The 13,931-nt window shown below is 46.7% G+C and overlaps 1 protein-coding gene across 2 annotated transcripts in view; it reads right to left on the reverse strand.

The window, feature by feature from the left end:
- The window catches only part of FAM171A1 (family with sequence similarity 171 member A1), a 159,377-nt gene extending 147,052 nt beyond the window's left edge, over positions 1–12,325 (reverse strand). For both annotated transcript variants that reach the window (XM_063669603.1, XM_054435841.2), the window contains exon 1: positions 11,981–12,325. In XM_063669603.1, coding sequence (XP_063525673.1) covers positions 11,981–12,077 — 97 coding nt within the window. In that variant the 5' untranslated portion in view covers positions 12,078–12,325. The remainder of the gene's footprint in view (positions 1–11,980) is intronic.
- Positions 12,326–13,931: the final 1,606 nt, after the last annotated feature.

Below are 13,931 nucleotides of genomic sequence, written 5' to 3' on the forward strand. Positions count from 1 at the left end.
AGTAGACTCTTCCAATTAATGTGCAACTTTGGGAAAGTCGTTTAACTTCTTTGCACCTCACAGTCCTCTTCTATAAAGGGAGAATGATACTTACGCTGCATGCGATTGATGTGAAGATTAAATAAGATGATCTGTCAAGCTCCTTTGCATACTGTCTGGCATGTAAGAAGCACCGAGCACATGTTTGCTAATCGTCATTGTTAGTTTTACATGTCCAGGTGAATGAAGCTGAGAGTGCCTATCTCTATTGTATCAATTTAACATTAAGTAGAGCAGACAAATCAATATTGACAATTCCAAGAATTTAATAAATTACAGTTATCTAAACAAACTTCACTCCCAGGGTCTTAAAGTCAACATACAAAAACAGCACCACTTTAAATACAGCTTTCAGGATTGCAGAAGCTGCCTGTTTTCCTTGCAATGTGTGTCCATGGTGGGTTCTAAAGTCTCAGGGAGGGAAGGGACAGGGAAGTCACTTGTCCAGAACCTGAGAGGACACCCTCAGCAGTCTTTTTCCTCCTTCTCAACATCCTCAAGGGCAGAGAAATGGGCCTCCCGGTACCCTCTGGCCGTTGGACAGGTTCCTCATCCCTGGAACCTATCAATACGTTGTGTTAAAAAGGGACTGCAGGTCATTAGGGCTATGGATTTCAAGATAAAGAGATTATCCTGAATGAGCCCCTAAAAGCAGGGAACTTTCTCCAGCTGTAGCTACAGAGACATGGCAGAAGGGTAAGTCAGAGCAACTGGACATGCAGGAGGCCTGGATGCACTCTTGCTGGGTTGGCAATGTAAGGGGCAAGGTGACAAGGAATGCAGGTGGCCTCATGGAGGTCAGAAAGGCTTCTGGCCAAGACAACAAAGCAACAGGGACTCGGTCCTGAATTGGCAAGGAACTGAATTCTAACAACAACTTCGTTGAGTTTGGTAATGAATTCTTCTCCAGAGCCTCCAAAAAGGAACATGGCCCAGCTGATTGTTTGTTTGTTTTGAGACAGGATCTTGTTCTGTCGCTCAGGTTGGAGTGCAGTTATGTGATCATGGCTCACTGCAGCTTCAACCTCCCAGTCTCAAGCGATCCTCCCACCTCAGCCTCTTGAGTAGCTGGGACCACAGTGTACCACCATGCCTGGCTAATTTTTTTTATTATTTGTAGAGATGAAGTCCTGCTATGTTGCACAGGGTAGTCTTAAATGCCTGGGCTCAAGCAATCTCCCCACCTTGGCTTCCCAAAGTTTTGAGATTGCAGGTGTGAGCCACCACACCTGGCCCCGATGCTTTGCTTTTGACCTTGTGAGACCCCAACCAGAGACTTGGCTGAACCATGCTGTCTATACCCAAGCTTCTGACCCATGTAAATGGTGAGACAATAATGGGTGGCTAAATTGCTCCATTTGTGGCAGTTTGTTAAGGTAGCAATGGAAAACTAATGCAATGAAAATATCAGAAGTTCCCTAACATGTTTCCCTTTTTTCCCTCTAGATCAAATACTCTCTGGAATTGAACCATCTTTCACAAACAAGACTTTGAGGCTACCCCTTTAGGATTTCCTCCTTCTGATTAGCTCAGTTTAGCTATTCTAGGGCTGAGCTTGTCATGACCAGGGACAATGTGGTTTCTGTCACAGGGATGGGTGGGTACAGAGGAGTGCCAGTCTAGCCCAACACCAGCAAACATCATGAATGGGTAACAGTTATCACATGGATAAGCAGAGCATACAATGCCAGGAGACCTGATTTCAAGCTCTCCTTTGAATGTGTCTGGCATCTAGGGTCAACCACAATCATCTGAGTATGGTCAGATCAGCTCATGATACAGTAAGATTATGCCCCAATCTGCTTTCTAGAAACCACACCTTCATCAAGGCAGCCCAACATCACCCTGGTGGTTCTGGTACCCAAGCCACACTTTCGACTTTTTACTTGATTAATGTTACAGTCACCTAAAAGATCTAAGTCTTTTTCCCATGGATTAAAATAAAATTAACCTATTCTATGCTTCAACTTTGTTACTGCCATAGTTACTGCCTACAGAGGGTTATTATTTTTTAGATCTAAATTTGGATCTAACTTTTGCAAGCCCTCGTCTTACCTTTATAAGAAATTATAATCAATGTCCTCACCTAATCATTAATAAAATATGATTAATTATAAAGGATAAATTATTAATAATTAAACAACTAAGATAATAGCAAATGTTACTTATAATAAAATGTTAAGATACAAAGTACACGTGCTTTAATTCTCTCTGTTAATATACATTTCCCTTAGAATACACTTCTTATTGACTCCTCTGTGAGGGAAGAGACTTAAGCCATAATTGTGGTGCAAGGAAACCACACCAAAATCACACTCAAATAATGTCAGAATAAAGAGGAAGAGAGTGAACGTCATTCATTGAGACTGGGGTACTAATGGCTGTTCTTGAAATCAGAAGTCTTGCCAAGCGTAGCAACACATGCCTGTAATCCCAGCACTTTGGGAGGCCGAGGCGGGTGGATCACCTGAGGTCAGAAGTTCGAGACCAGCCTGGCCAACATGGTAAAACCCTGTCTCTACAAAAAATACAAAAACTAGCCAGGTGAGGTGGTGTGCACCTGTAGTCCCAGCTACTCGGGAGGGTGAGGCAAGAGAATCGCTTGAACTCAGGAGGCAGAGGTTGCAGTGAGCCGAGATCATGCCACTGCACTCCAGCCTGGGTGACAGAGCAAGACTCTGTCTCAAAAAAAAAAATCATAAATCTTACTGATAGGACTCACTTAATGGATTGGGGACAACTTTAATAAAAGTGTTCAGTGCTCTTCATTCAGCTCTGCCAAAATGACATTAAAACTCTTTCCCCCAATACAAATTCAATCATTTTCCTATTCAAATTCTGAGTTCAAGATAGTACATCTAAGAAAATAAAAACGTTCATCTAACTTGGAACTATCTGGGCCTTATCTCATTAAATGCATGCCTCTCTATCCTTGTGGGAGTACAGATTAAAACAAGACAAACAAAATGATAAAACAATCTCTCGTAAACTCAATTCTCACTTCCAAGGTATCTTTTCCTAAGCGAATTGCTACTTCCCAAAATTCCAAAAGATCTTGCTGGTTCTCACATTTGAGTGTCCTTATGTATTTCATATAAAAGTAAGAGTTCAAAATATGGATGAACAGATGAAATCCACATTTGATCATCTTATCATCCCGTCCAGTTTAAGGAATATAAGACAACTTGACCTAATTCTTCCATCGTTATTATTCAGAGATTCCCAGTGACGATGAAAATCACTAAAGCACCAGTATTATCCAGTCTGTGCTGTAGCTACTTTAAATATTTGATCAACTAGGGCCTCTTCTACTTAATTTGCAACTTTTAGGAACCCTGAGTGATGGAATGCACACTTACGCTCCTTGAAATAAGACTTCTGTGTCCCACTGTGCGTAACTCCTTGAAATATCTGGAAATCAATATTACTGGCTGCCATGGTGGCTCACACCTATAATCCCAGCACTTTGGGAGGCTGAGGTGGGTGGGTCACCTGAGGTCAGGAGTTTGAGACCAGGCTGGCCCATCTCTACTAAATCCGAGATGGGATGAAACCCCGTCTCTACTAAAAATACAAAAATTAGCCAGGCATGGTCGCATGTGCCTATAATCCCAGCTACTAGGGAGGCTGAGGCAGAAGAATCTCTTGAACCCAGGAGGCAGAGGTTGCAGTGAGCTGAGAGGGTGCCACTGCACTCCAGCCTGGGCGACAGAGCGAGACTCTGTCTCAAAAACAAAAACATTACCAACAACCAGCAGCTGAACTTGTTTTTAGTCGTACAAGAGTTAGTGGGTTTCATCTGAATCAAGAGACTCATGCCTAATTACATAAAAACTACCATCTAGATGTCCTTCTCACTTTTGGCATTTATTTTTCCACCTATTTTCCAATAGGATTGTAAACTTTCCGAGGTGAGAACTGCAAAATAATCAAGCTTATGCAAAAAATATAATGCCCCCTCCCTGACAGACCACCTCTTTTTGTCCAATAAGTATTTAGCACACTGTCTTCATACAGCAGATGCTAAGATTTAGGAACTTGATTTCAAGAGCAGAAAAGAGGTCAGCTACAGATGAAGGAAGTGAGGGTGTAGAGCAACCATGGAAAGGAGGATAAAGGAAATGTTCTAGAGGAGACGAGTTGAACTGGGAAGAGCAGGAGACAGTGGGAAAGGCATTCAAAGACGGGCATGGAGGTCGTAAAGGCCGGGCTTAGTCATCCAGGCTTCACACTTAAGGGATATACTTCGCATTATTCTGCAGGACGGGAATGTGAATTAAATGGTGCTTGAAGACAGACAACATGGAAGAGAGTTTTGAGTTGAAAGGACAAATTAAAACTGAGATGAAGACAATGCTGTCTTTAGCAAGGACCCAAAAGCGCTAAGGTAGACATGGAGTGGAAATCAGGAGAAACGAATGAATACTATGTCTACGCTATGAGAGAGAGACAAGGATGCTACCTTAACCTGTGGCAAGGTCATCGGCCTTAAAATAACTGAGTGATTCACTCCCTTCCTCCATTATTTATCTACCTTTTGGCCAAAGCCCAGAAATCGAGAAGGTTCAAGCTTCTCTGCAGCTTTAAGTTCAGTTCCTTGGCAGGAGACTGATGGCAGGACACTTCATCACCCTTCTCCTTCCCCTAGACATGAGGTTGGATGGAGTCCCATATGACTCCACCAAGCCATCAGTGACCCCTTCAGCTTCTGTTCGAGACTCTGCCCAAATGTCACCTGTCTCCCCTCTCTGGGGCCCACTGAACTGGATTCTTTTGCTCCCAAATGAGATGGAAGTTACAGGAGAGCAAGCAACTCCTCCCTTCCTCTATTCCCCAACAGATGCAGTGGCAAGGCTTGTCGAGGTGTTTCCACAGTGCTCCTCCCTCATCAGCATGGGGGCTTCTTGGATTGTTCAAATGGCCCTGGGCCCTGGAGCTGGTGGGGCGCATTTGCCTGAGAGAGGCGGAGAAATCTCAGAGGGGCCAGGCTGAGCCTTGGGGAGGACAACTGGGAGGCCATTCAAGTCGGGTGGGCGGAGGGTGGGGGGCGGTCCCTAACATTTCATTACAGAAAGGCAGAAGGGACTATGGCGACATCCCATCCCAGCTTCCTTTTACTTCATTTGGTTACTAATAGACATGTTTCAACAAAAATTAGAGCACAGCCAAAAAGCCAGCAAGACTTCTGAAAGTGGCTTTTGGCAGGGGTTTCAGAGGCTACATGTTCTCCCAGCAGGTGTGAATCCCAGCTCTGGAAGGAACACAGCACATTCAATGGACCCGAACATAAGAAAAGCCACAGCCTACTTTTCCTTCCTCATCTGTAGGGAAAACAGTTATTCTGGTGATGGTGGGTGTCCTTGAGGTGGTCCCCAAGGATCCTTGTCATGGCTCCAGTTTGGTGGAATTTTGGTAAACCGATGCAAGAACTCCATGCGTTTTTCCAAATGTAACTTCAGTAGCTCAGTTCCAAAAAGCAGTCCATGCTGCACCACCATCCTGTGTGGGCGAATCTCTATTCACAGTTCTTAGGGGTTAGGGTCTGTGTTAGTTTCCTATTGCTGCCATAACAAATTATCAAACAACTCAGTGGTTGGAAAAAACACACACTTATAATCTTACAGTTCTGGAGGTCGGAAGTCCAAAATCAGTTTCACTGGGCTAAAGCCAAGATGTCAGCAAGCCTGCATTCCTTCTGGAGGCTCGAGGGTAAAATTGGTTTCCTTGCCTTTTCTGGCTTCTAGAAGCCACCTGCATTTCTTGGCTCCTGGCCCCTTTCTCTATCTGCAAAGCTGTCTGTGTAGCGTCTTCAGTCTCTCCCTGACTTGGACCCCTTGCTTCTATTAGCACATCTCCTCTGACTTTGACCTTCCTGCTTCCCTCTTGTGATTGATTACAATGGGCCCAGCTGGATGATAATTCAGACTAATCTTCCCATCTCAAGATCCTTAACAGAATCACTTGGCCACAGTCTTCAGCCACGTAAAGTCACATACAGGTTCCAGGGATCAGAATATGGACATTCTGGGGGCCATTACTCTACTACCACGACATCTGCATGGCCAGAGAGCACAATTACCTTAGGTCACCTGGCCTGGGTTTCCTCATCTCCAGAACAAGGAAGATCAACTTCATCCCCAAGACCCTTCCGGCACTAACATTTGCTATGTAAGTTTATCTATGAGATTCCTACTGCACGGATTTTAAGGGAGGGAAGGGACGTGAGCAGACACTTAGATTTCGAGTCTGGTTAACAGAGAAGCAGGAATGCTGGGCTGCAGAAGGAAGGACAAAGAGTTTGAGGTAAACCTGGAGTGCTGAAGTGGAGGTGTCTACCAGTTTGCTAGACATAAAGAGATGGAGCTATGACATCAACTAAAGATGCGAAAGCCTGAGTCATCCATCCAGAGGGGCTTAATTCCCAGAACTTGCAAAGATTAATAAGTTCTGAAAAGGGTAAATGAAAGAAAGAAAAGGACTGGGCATGGTGGCTCCCACCTGTAATCCCAGTACTTTGGGAGGCCTAGGTGGGCGGACTGTCTGAGGTCAGGAGTTCAGGAGTTCAAGACCAGCCTGGCCAACATGGTGAAACCCCATCTCTACTAAAATACAAAAATTAGCCAGGTGTGGTAGCATGCACCTGTAATCCCAGCTACTAGGGAGGCTGAGGCAGGAGAATCGTTTCAACCTGGGAGGCAGAGGTTGCAGTGAGCTGAGATTGCACCACTGCACTCCAGCCTGGGGGACACAGTGAGACTCTGTCAAAAAAAAAAAAAAAAAAAAAAAAAAAGAGAGAGAGAGAGAAATGCAGACAGACAGAAAGAAAGATGAGCAAATGTTTGCAAACGGACTTGAACCTAAAAGAGGAGCTGGCGAATGAAACAGAGGCTTGATCAGAGAAGGTGGAGTCATCTTACATATGCTGACTCAGCTGTTTAGGTGAACTTATCCTGAAGCCCTTTCTAAAGTGGGGAGTTGCCTCAAATTTTGCCTATTTACAAGTTAGATTTATTTTTTAAATAATGGTTTTCTTAATTCAGGGTATGCTATTGGGTTACACTGTAGAATTTCTTCTTAAAAAACAGTTATTTCATACAATTCATTGGTCAAGCACTGAAATGTAATTTCATTTATTTATTTATTTGAGATGGAGTTTCATTCTGTTGCCCAGGCTGGAGTGCAGTGGTGCGATCTCCGCTCACTACAACCTCTGCCTCCCGAGTTCAAGCAATTGTCCTGCCTCAGCCTCCCAAGTAGCTGGGATTACAGGTGCCCACCACCACGCTTGGCTACGTTTTGTATTTTTAGTAGAGATGAGGTTTCACTATGTTGGCCAGGCTAGTCTTGAACTCCTGACCTCAAGCGATCCAACCACCTCAGCTTCCCAAAGTGCTGGGATTACAGGCATAAGCCACTGTGCCTGGCCTGAAACTTAATTTCTAAAACACATTTAAAATATATTCAGTTCTGTGTTTCCTGGAGTTTAATAATTTAGCTAGAACTGTTGTCTTTATGAGTCCTAAAGTCATATTTGGTGATATTAAGTGAAAATGATTTGTGTAAAATCTTCTCTATAACTTGATCAAACTATAACAGCATTACTGATATGTATAATTTCCGCTAAACATGTTTCACAAAAAGTACACAAGGTATTTGTCATCACAGGACAAACTCTTCTCTCTAAATCTCTGAAATATGCTTTATTCAACTTTTTCTTCATGATGCAGCATTATACATACCTGCTGTCTATTCAGCTTATTTCCATATGTTTTCTTGGTAAGTAGTATTTACTAAAAGTAGGAAATTAATATTTACTAAAAATTCCAAATTAGTATTTGCCAGCAATAATAAACATGCACAGTTAGATTTACTGAGATGTCAGTAATTTGGTTAAAATAAAGAATTGATTAAAACTGAGAAAGTGGCCGGGCGCGGTGGCTCATGCTTGTAATCCCAGCACTCTCGGAGGCTGAGGCGGGCGGATCACAAGGTCAGGAGATCGAGACCATTCTGACTAACACGGTGAAACTAAAAATACAAAAGAAATAGCCGGGCGTGGTGGCAGGCACCTGTAGTCCCAGCTACTCGGGAGGCTGAGGCAGGAGAATGGCATGAACCCAGGAGGCGGAGCTTGCAGTGAGCTGAGATCGCGCCACAGCACTCCAGCCTGAGCGACAGAGCAAGACTGTCTCAAAAAAAAAAAAAAAAAAAAAAAAAATCAAACAAACAAACAAAAAAACAAAAAAAACTGAGAATATTAATACTTGAAAGCTATTTGTTTAGAAATGCATGCACTATTTTCCTTCTTTTGGTTTGGATGTTAAGGTAACAACCTATAAGTTACAAAGTATTATAGACAAGTACAAATAAGATACAAAAATAATTCATGAAGTCATTTCAAAGACTTTTCCAGAAATTCCCTAGACGTTACTGTTGCTCCCGCATAAAGCCCTCACACCTGGCTTGCAAGGAAGCCCAGCGGCCTCTATGAGTCCAGCTCCTGCAGTTTCCCAGGATGTGAGTCCATGAGTTTTATTTAGAAGTCATGCTCTTAATACAATGTCACTGTAAGTTAGGCTTGTTGGATGATCCTCCTGATACCTCACATGGCTTCGTGGTCTTTCAACAGATCCCAGTGTTCTAATAACTGAAGTTTGAGTTTGGCAAAGAATAGACCTCTTAGAGAAGAGACAGAGCCAATCATTCGCCTCAAATGTTATAACAGATTGCAGCTTTTCGGAGATGAGCAAAAAGCTAGCGCATCATCGCAAAATACCTTGCACTTTCAGCACCGGGTTTGCCTCAAACACCTGCTAGATATCCAGCGACAAAATAAACATCATCCAATAAGATGTCTGAGCATGAAGTTCTTAACCTAGCTCTGACCTTCCTTTTGGCACATAAATAAGAGTGCTGGGCTTCAAAAACACATCCCTAAAGAGTACATCTGCACAGCTTACTGCTCTTCTAGGACAACCCTCTCTATTGAACCCAGCCTCATTACAGTTTTGCAAAAGAGGTGAAGAAATTCAAAATGGGTCAATACTTTTGAACAACAGTGTTTGAAAAATTCCCAGAAAATAGATTTGATACTATAAATGCTCCAGAGCAATGGAGAGGAAACACTTAATAAAAATAGTCATAGTCTAGAGCTAGTTCAAATTCATGATGAACAAAGCCAATCCTCGCTGTGACAACTGACTGTGGCATTGGAAATCACTTTGCCGATTCGAAGCACCTACGGGAAGATAGTCTGAAGCCAAACCTCCAATTTTATCTTGAATATATAAAAAGCAAAGTAATGCCAAGAAATTTTGCAGATGCTAGTTTCATCAGACGACATAAAGACTCATTTAATTAAAAAGGTGTCATTTAGTTCTAGCAATCTAGTTGGACTACTACAGTATATGATTTCCGTCTGTTTGAGTTCTCTAAGCAGTTTTACCAAAGTAATTCCCAAATCCTGTTGGTGCATAATATGTATGTGCAATGCTTGTTCAAAGAAAGATTCAAACAACAGATTCTACATAAAAGCAAGATTCTTACAAATTAGCTTTTGGGGAAGGTAAACATTGAACTTTTCTTCTTAAAATGCAAGCCAATGATGATGACTAAAGGTTGCGTTATGGTGTAGGTATCAGCTATGGTTGATGCTTACCTACTCAGCACCATCTGAGCACCAACTGTATGCATAACAACCTACAACCCACTGTGGGAAATGCAAAGTGAAATCAGATGCAGCATTTGTCTTCATCGTGTACATGATCCAGGACAGCAGAGAACACATGAATTTTAAAACTACGTCATACTATAGCAAGTGAACGTTAAGATGCTTTGAAGAACTCAGTGAGTTGGGACTGACCTTCTAATGTCAAAGGAGAAATTGTCCATTCCCTTAAAAATGCTGCTAGCTCAAAATCCAGATGCCAGGTAGTGAGACCTGATTTCCAAAAGAGCTCCTGGGCTCAAGGCTTTAAAAAGCCATCCTTACAGTAGATAACAACAAAGGAAGTAATCCAAGGGGTAAACTATGCCAAGATACTTGATCTCCCACTCCAACCATACCCTAAACTAAGCCACTGCTAGCCATGGCAGAAACCTCTTCTCATGTTGACCATTTCCCTCCCATTTCGCATAATATTCCATTCATGAGAGGCGGATTTTTAGCAGCAAGAGCTGGGTAAAACGTGGTCTTAGACCTAAACCTGTTATATATATATTGAAGACATGCCTTCCTTTCTCTATTTCAGAAGTGCATGAATTTAATACTTCCATATATTGGTATTTCAAGTGCAAAACGAAAAATTCAACTTGCTCTTTAAAATTAACGGCCTTGCTGAAGTGCAAATATCACCCTCTAAATAGCTGATTCAAAAAAGCAGTAGGGTATTAACAAAAGAAGCTACAATGCAACACTGATGATCTAATGTCCTAAACATTCGTTTCCTACACGAAGAGATATATAGGTCTTTTTGTATTTTCTAGCTGTCCGCTCTTCCATGATAGGCATTACTAAAATTATACACAATTCATAACGGTCATATTCTACCACGGCCATATAAGCAGCAATGCATTTAAGATATACCAGGAAATGATACTGCAAGTGCCAGAATATGAAAACCTTCAACTCAACATGTAGGCAACAAACTCAACCCAATAGACTGTTGGCAGAGCCTTTCCTCCCCGTAGCAACATCGTGGTGGAAGCCCGGGCGTCTCTGCTCCCAGGCACCCTGAGCGGGTTAGCCGAGGAAAGAGGGTTCCAGCAAGGAGACCCTCGGATGCAGCACTCCTCGTTTCTTTGGCCTGCAGGGCCGACTTTGCAGGACACACACCCTTCTGAGGGGACAGGCCTCGGGCTCGGAATCCCGGGGTTCTTCAGGGCTGCAGGGAGCTCCCTCGCAGAGACCTGAGCTCCCGGCAAGAGTCCAGGCAGCGGTGCCCTGGGTGAATGCAGAGGCTCATCTGCGGGCCTCAGTGGCCTTTTTGAAAACGCCAGCAACAGAGGAGCCCTCGACGCTGTCCCCACAAAAATGTGCCAAGCAAGCTTCAGGGTGGGTGTGGGGGACTCCCCTAAAAAAACGCTGATTTTAAAAACAAAAGACAAGCTCGTGGCCATTCTCAGAGGCGACCACGTTACTCCCAGGGCTGGAAAGCAGATTTGTGGAGGCCAAAGACGAGACAAAAGGCACGAGCTGGCGACAAACAGACCTGGAAAGGATTTTTTTTTTTTTTTTTTTTTTTTTTTTTTTGGTGAGCGATGAGGGCCTCCCAGTTCAATTCTTTCTCCCCTTCTAGAGAAGATTCCTGGGCCGCTGAGCAAATCCCTTATGGTCTGGAAGAAACGTCAGATAGGCAGGGGGAGAGAACCCCCCAAACTTTCCCAAACTGCGGCAGGCTAGTGGCTGGTGGCAGGCAGCGGCCGCGGACCTCGGGGTCCCGGGACACAGGAGGCACCCCGGGGCATCAGCCGCCCCCTCCCGCCACAACAAAAGGCCCCAGCGCAGCCCAGGAGCTGGGGCTTCCCAGACCCGAGCCCGGCGTGGGGAGCCGGGAGCGCTATCGGGCGGCGCGCCCTGGGCGGCCCCTCTGTCCGCGGCGGCATAGGAGACAGAGCCGCGTGTCCGAGGCGCGGCATAAAGGGGACCCCCGGGCGCATCCAGACGAGCTCCCGCCGCAGCGGCGACAGCAGCTAGAGCTGCCCGCGCCCCCAGCCGACCCAGCCCCCGATCCCCGGCCCCCGGCGCCTCTGCCCGGGTCACCCAGCGTCCCCGGCCCGCGCCGGCCCCTCGGGAGCGCGTTGCGGGTGCTGCAGGCCCGGAGGCTCCCGATGCGGCTCGGGCTGCGTCGCCACCACGCGGCCCGGGACCCTCCCGCCGCCGCCGCCTCCGCGCCAGGCCCGGCGCGACACAAAGCCCCCGGCCCCGCCGCCGCCCACCGACCTTGGGCTCCGGCGCCGGGCTCCCGCAGCGTCTTGGTCACCGCCTTCCAGACGTGGCAGCCCAGCAGGCACAGCAGCAGCGCCGCGGACCTGCTCATCTCCGCCGCGGGGCCGGCGGCGGCTCGGGCTCGCCGAGAGCGGGCCGGGCGGCGGCGCGTCACGGGCGGCCGGGCGCCGCGCCCCCCTCCATGTCGCTGGCTCCGCGCGCCGGGCCCGCCGCCCGATTGGCCCGGCCCCGCCGCCCCGGCCGCTCCCTCCCGCGCCCCGCGCCGGGTTTCCCCGAAGAGCCGCGGCGGCGGCGGCTGCGGCTGCTCCGCCAGCTCCTTAACCCCTTCCTGCCCCGCCCGCCGCCGCCGCCGCCGCCGCCGCTGCCAGCGCCCAGGCCCCGGGCCCGTGGTGCCACCTGGCGGCTGCCGCGCCGAGGGCGCCCCCGCCCGGCGCCACTGCCTCGCGCCCCCAGCCCGACCCCCGGCGACACGGCCCCGGCGCGCCCCATCCCCGCAGCCTGGCAGAAGAGCCAGACCTGCTTTTCAGGGCGTAGCCCTTTTCATCACACCAGGTCACCCGAGGGGCCACAGAAGACATTGTATCTGGGTGTGACCCCCCACCGGGTGCCATCCTAATCTAGTTGTGTCCCCCAACGTAGATTTCACACCCAGTGTTAAAGATCCGCAAGAACACTCCCTAAGCCAGTATAGACTGCAGTAGGCCTGCAGTACCTACGTGTTGGTGTGTGGACAGCTTCAGGTGGAATGGTACTTGGATGGATGGTTCTAGGGGTTAGGGTGGGGAGGAAATCCACATCTTTTGAGGCCCTAGGTGCTTTAAAAATTTCTGTCCTATTAAAGAAAAAAGATTATTCCATGACACGTGTGAAAGCACAGCAAAGAAGACCCTCTTTGGAACCATCGCAATAGGTATAGGCCCTGCCATGGGATTCCACAGTGGGGGAGAAAGGTTGGGTTCAACTCTGAACACAGCAGGAACAAGCGGGGATTTATAACCGAGGACCAGGATGGGATGCAGGGAACGAAAAATTATAAGAGGAAACATCAGGGGGAAGGGGGATTCTTGAAAGTCAGACATCCCCTGGCAGGGCTGGGCAGGACAGGGCGGATGGGGAAGCTGATCAGATATCCAGGGTGGGGGGTTCTTGGTAAACTGACTCAGCAGGGTTCTTCCTGAAAGCAGATTTTATAAGGAAGGGCACAACTGGGCCTAGAAGAAGGTTCCGGAGCCTGACTGTAGTTCAGTCAAGCAGAGACTCTTTGTCCATCTTCACAATACATGATCTAAGAGGTAATTAGCATTATCTCCCCCATTCACAGATGAGAAAAGAGGCTAAGGAGGGTTCAGGAATTTGTCCAAAAGTGCATACCTGGTCAATGGCAGAGCCAAAATTCTAATAAAACAGTCAGTCTGACCCCAAAATTGAAACTCTTCACAAAAACCTCCAGACTTGGCTGGGTGTGATGGTTCATGCCTATAATCCCAACACTTTGGGAGGCTGAGGTAGGTGGATGGCCTGAGTTCAGGAGTTAAGAGACCAGCTGGGGCAACATGGTGAAACCCTGTCTCTATCAAAAATACAAAAAATTAACCAGGCATGCCGGCCCATGCCTGTGGTCCCAACTACTCAGGAGGCTGAGGTGGGAGGATCGCTTGAACCTGGGATTGGGGAGGTTTCAGTGAGCCAAGATCGTGCCACTGCACTCCAGCCTGGATGACAGACTGAGACCCCGTCTCAAAAAAAAAAAAAAAAAAAAAAATCAAAAAATAAAACCACCAAAAAAAACCACACACAAAACAAAACCAAACCTCTAGACTTTCCTTGAGCCTAGGGACCCCCTCCCTGCCAACCTCAACTTTTCTTTCTCTCAACCCACTCCTGTCTGTATGCCTTCCACACAAACTTCACGTCCACCTGTCCCTCTCCACCTTCTCTTCCAACT

This window comes from Pongo pygmaeus, chromosome 8 (assembly GCF_028885625.2).
Source record: "Pongo pygmaeus isolate AG05252 chromosome 8, NHGRI_mPonPyg2-v2.0_pri, whole genome shotgun sequence".
NCBI classification, from domain to species: domain Eukaryota; kingdom Metazoa; phylum Chordata; class Mammalia; order Primates; family Hominidae; genus Pongo; species Pongo pygmaeus.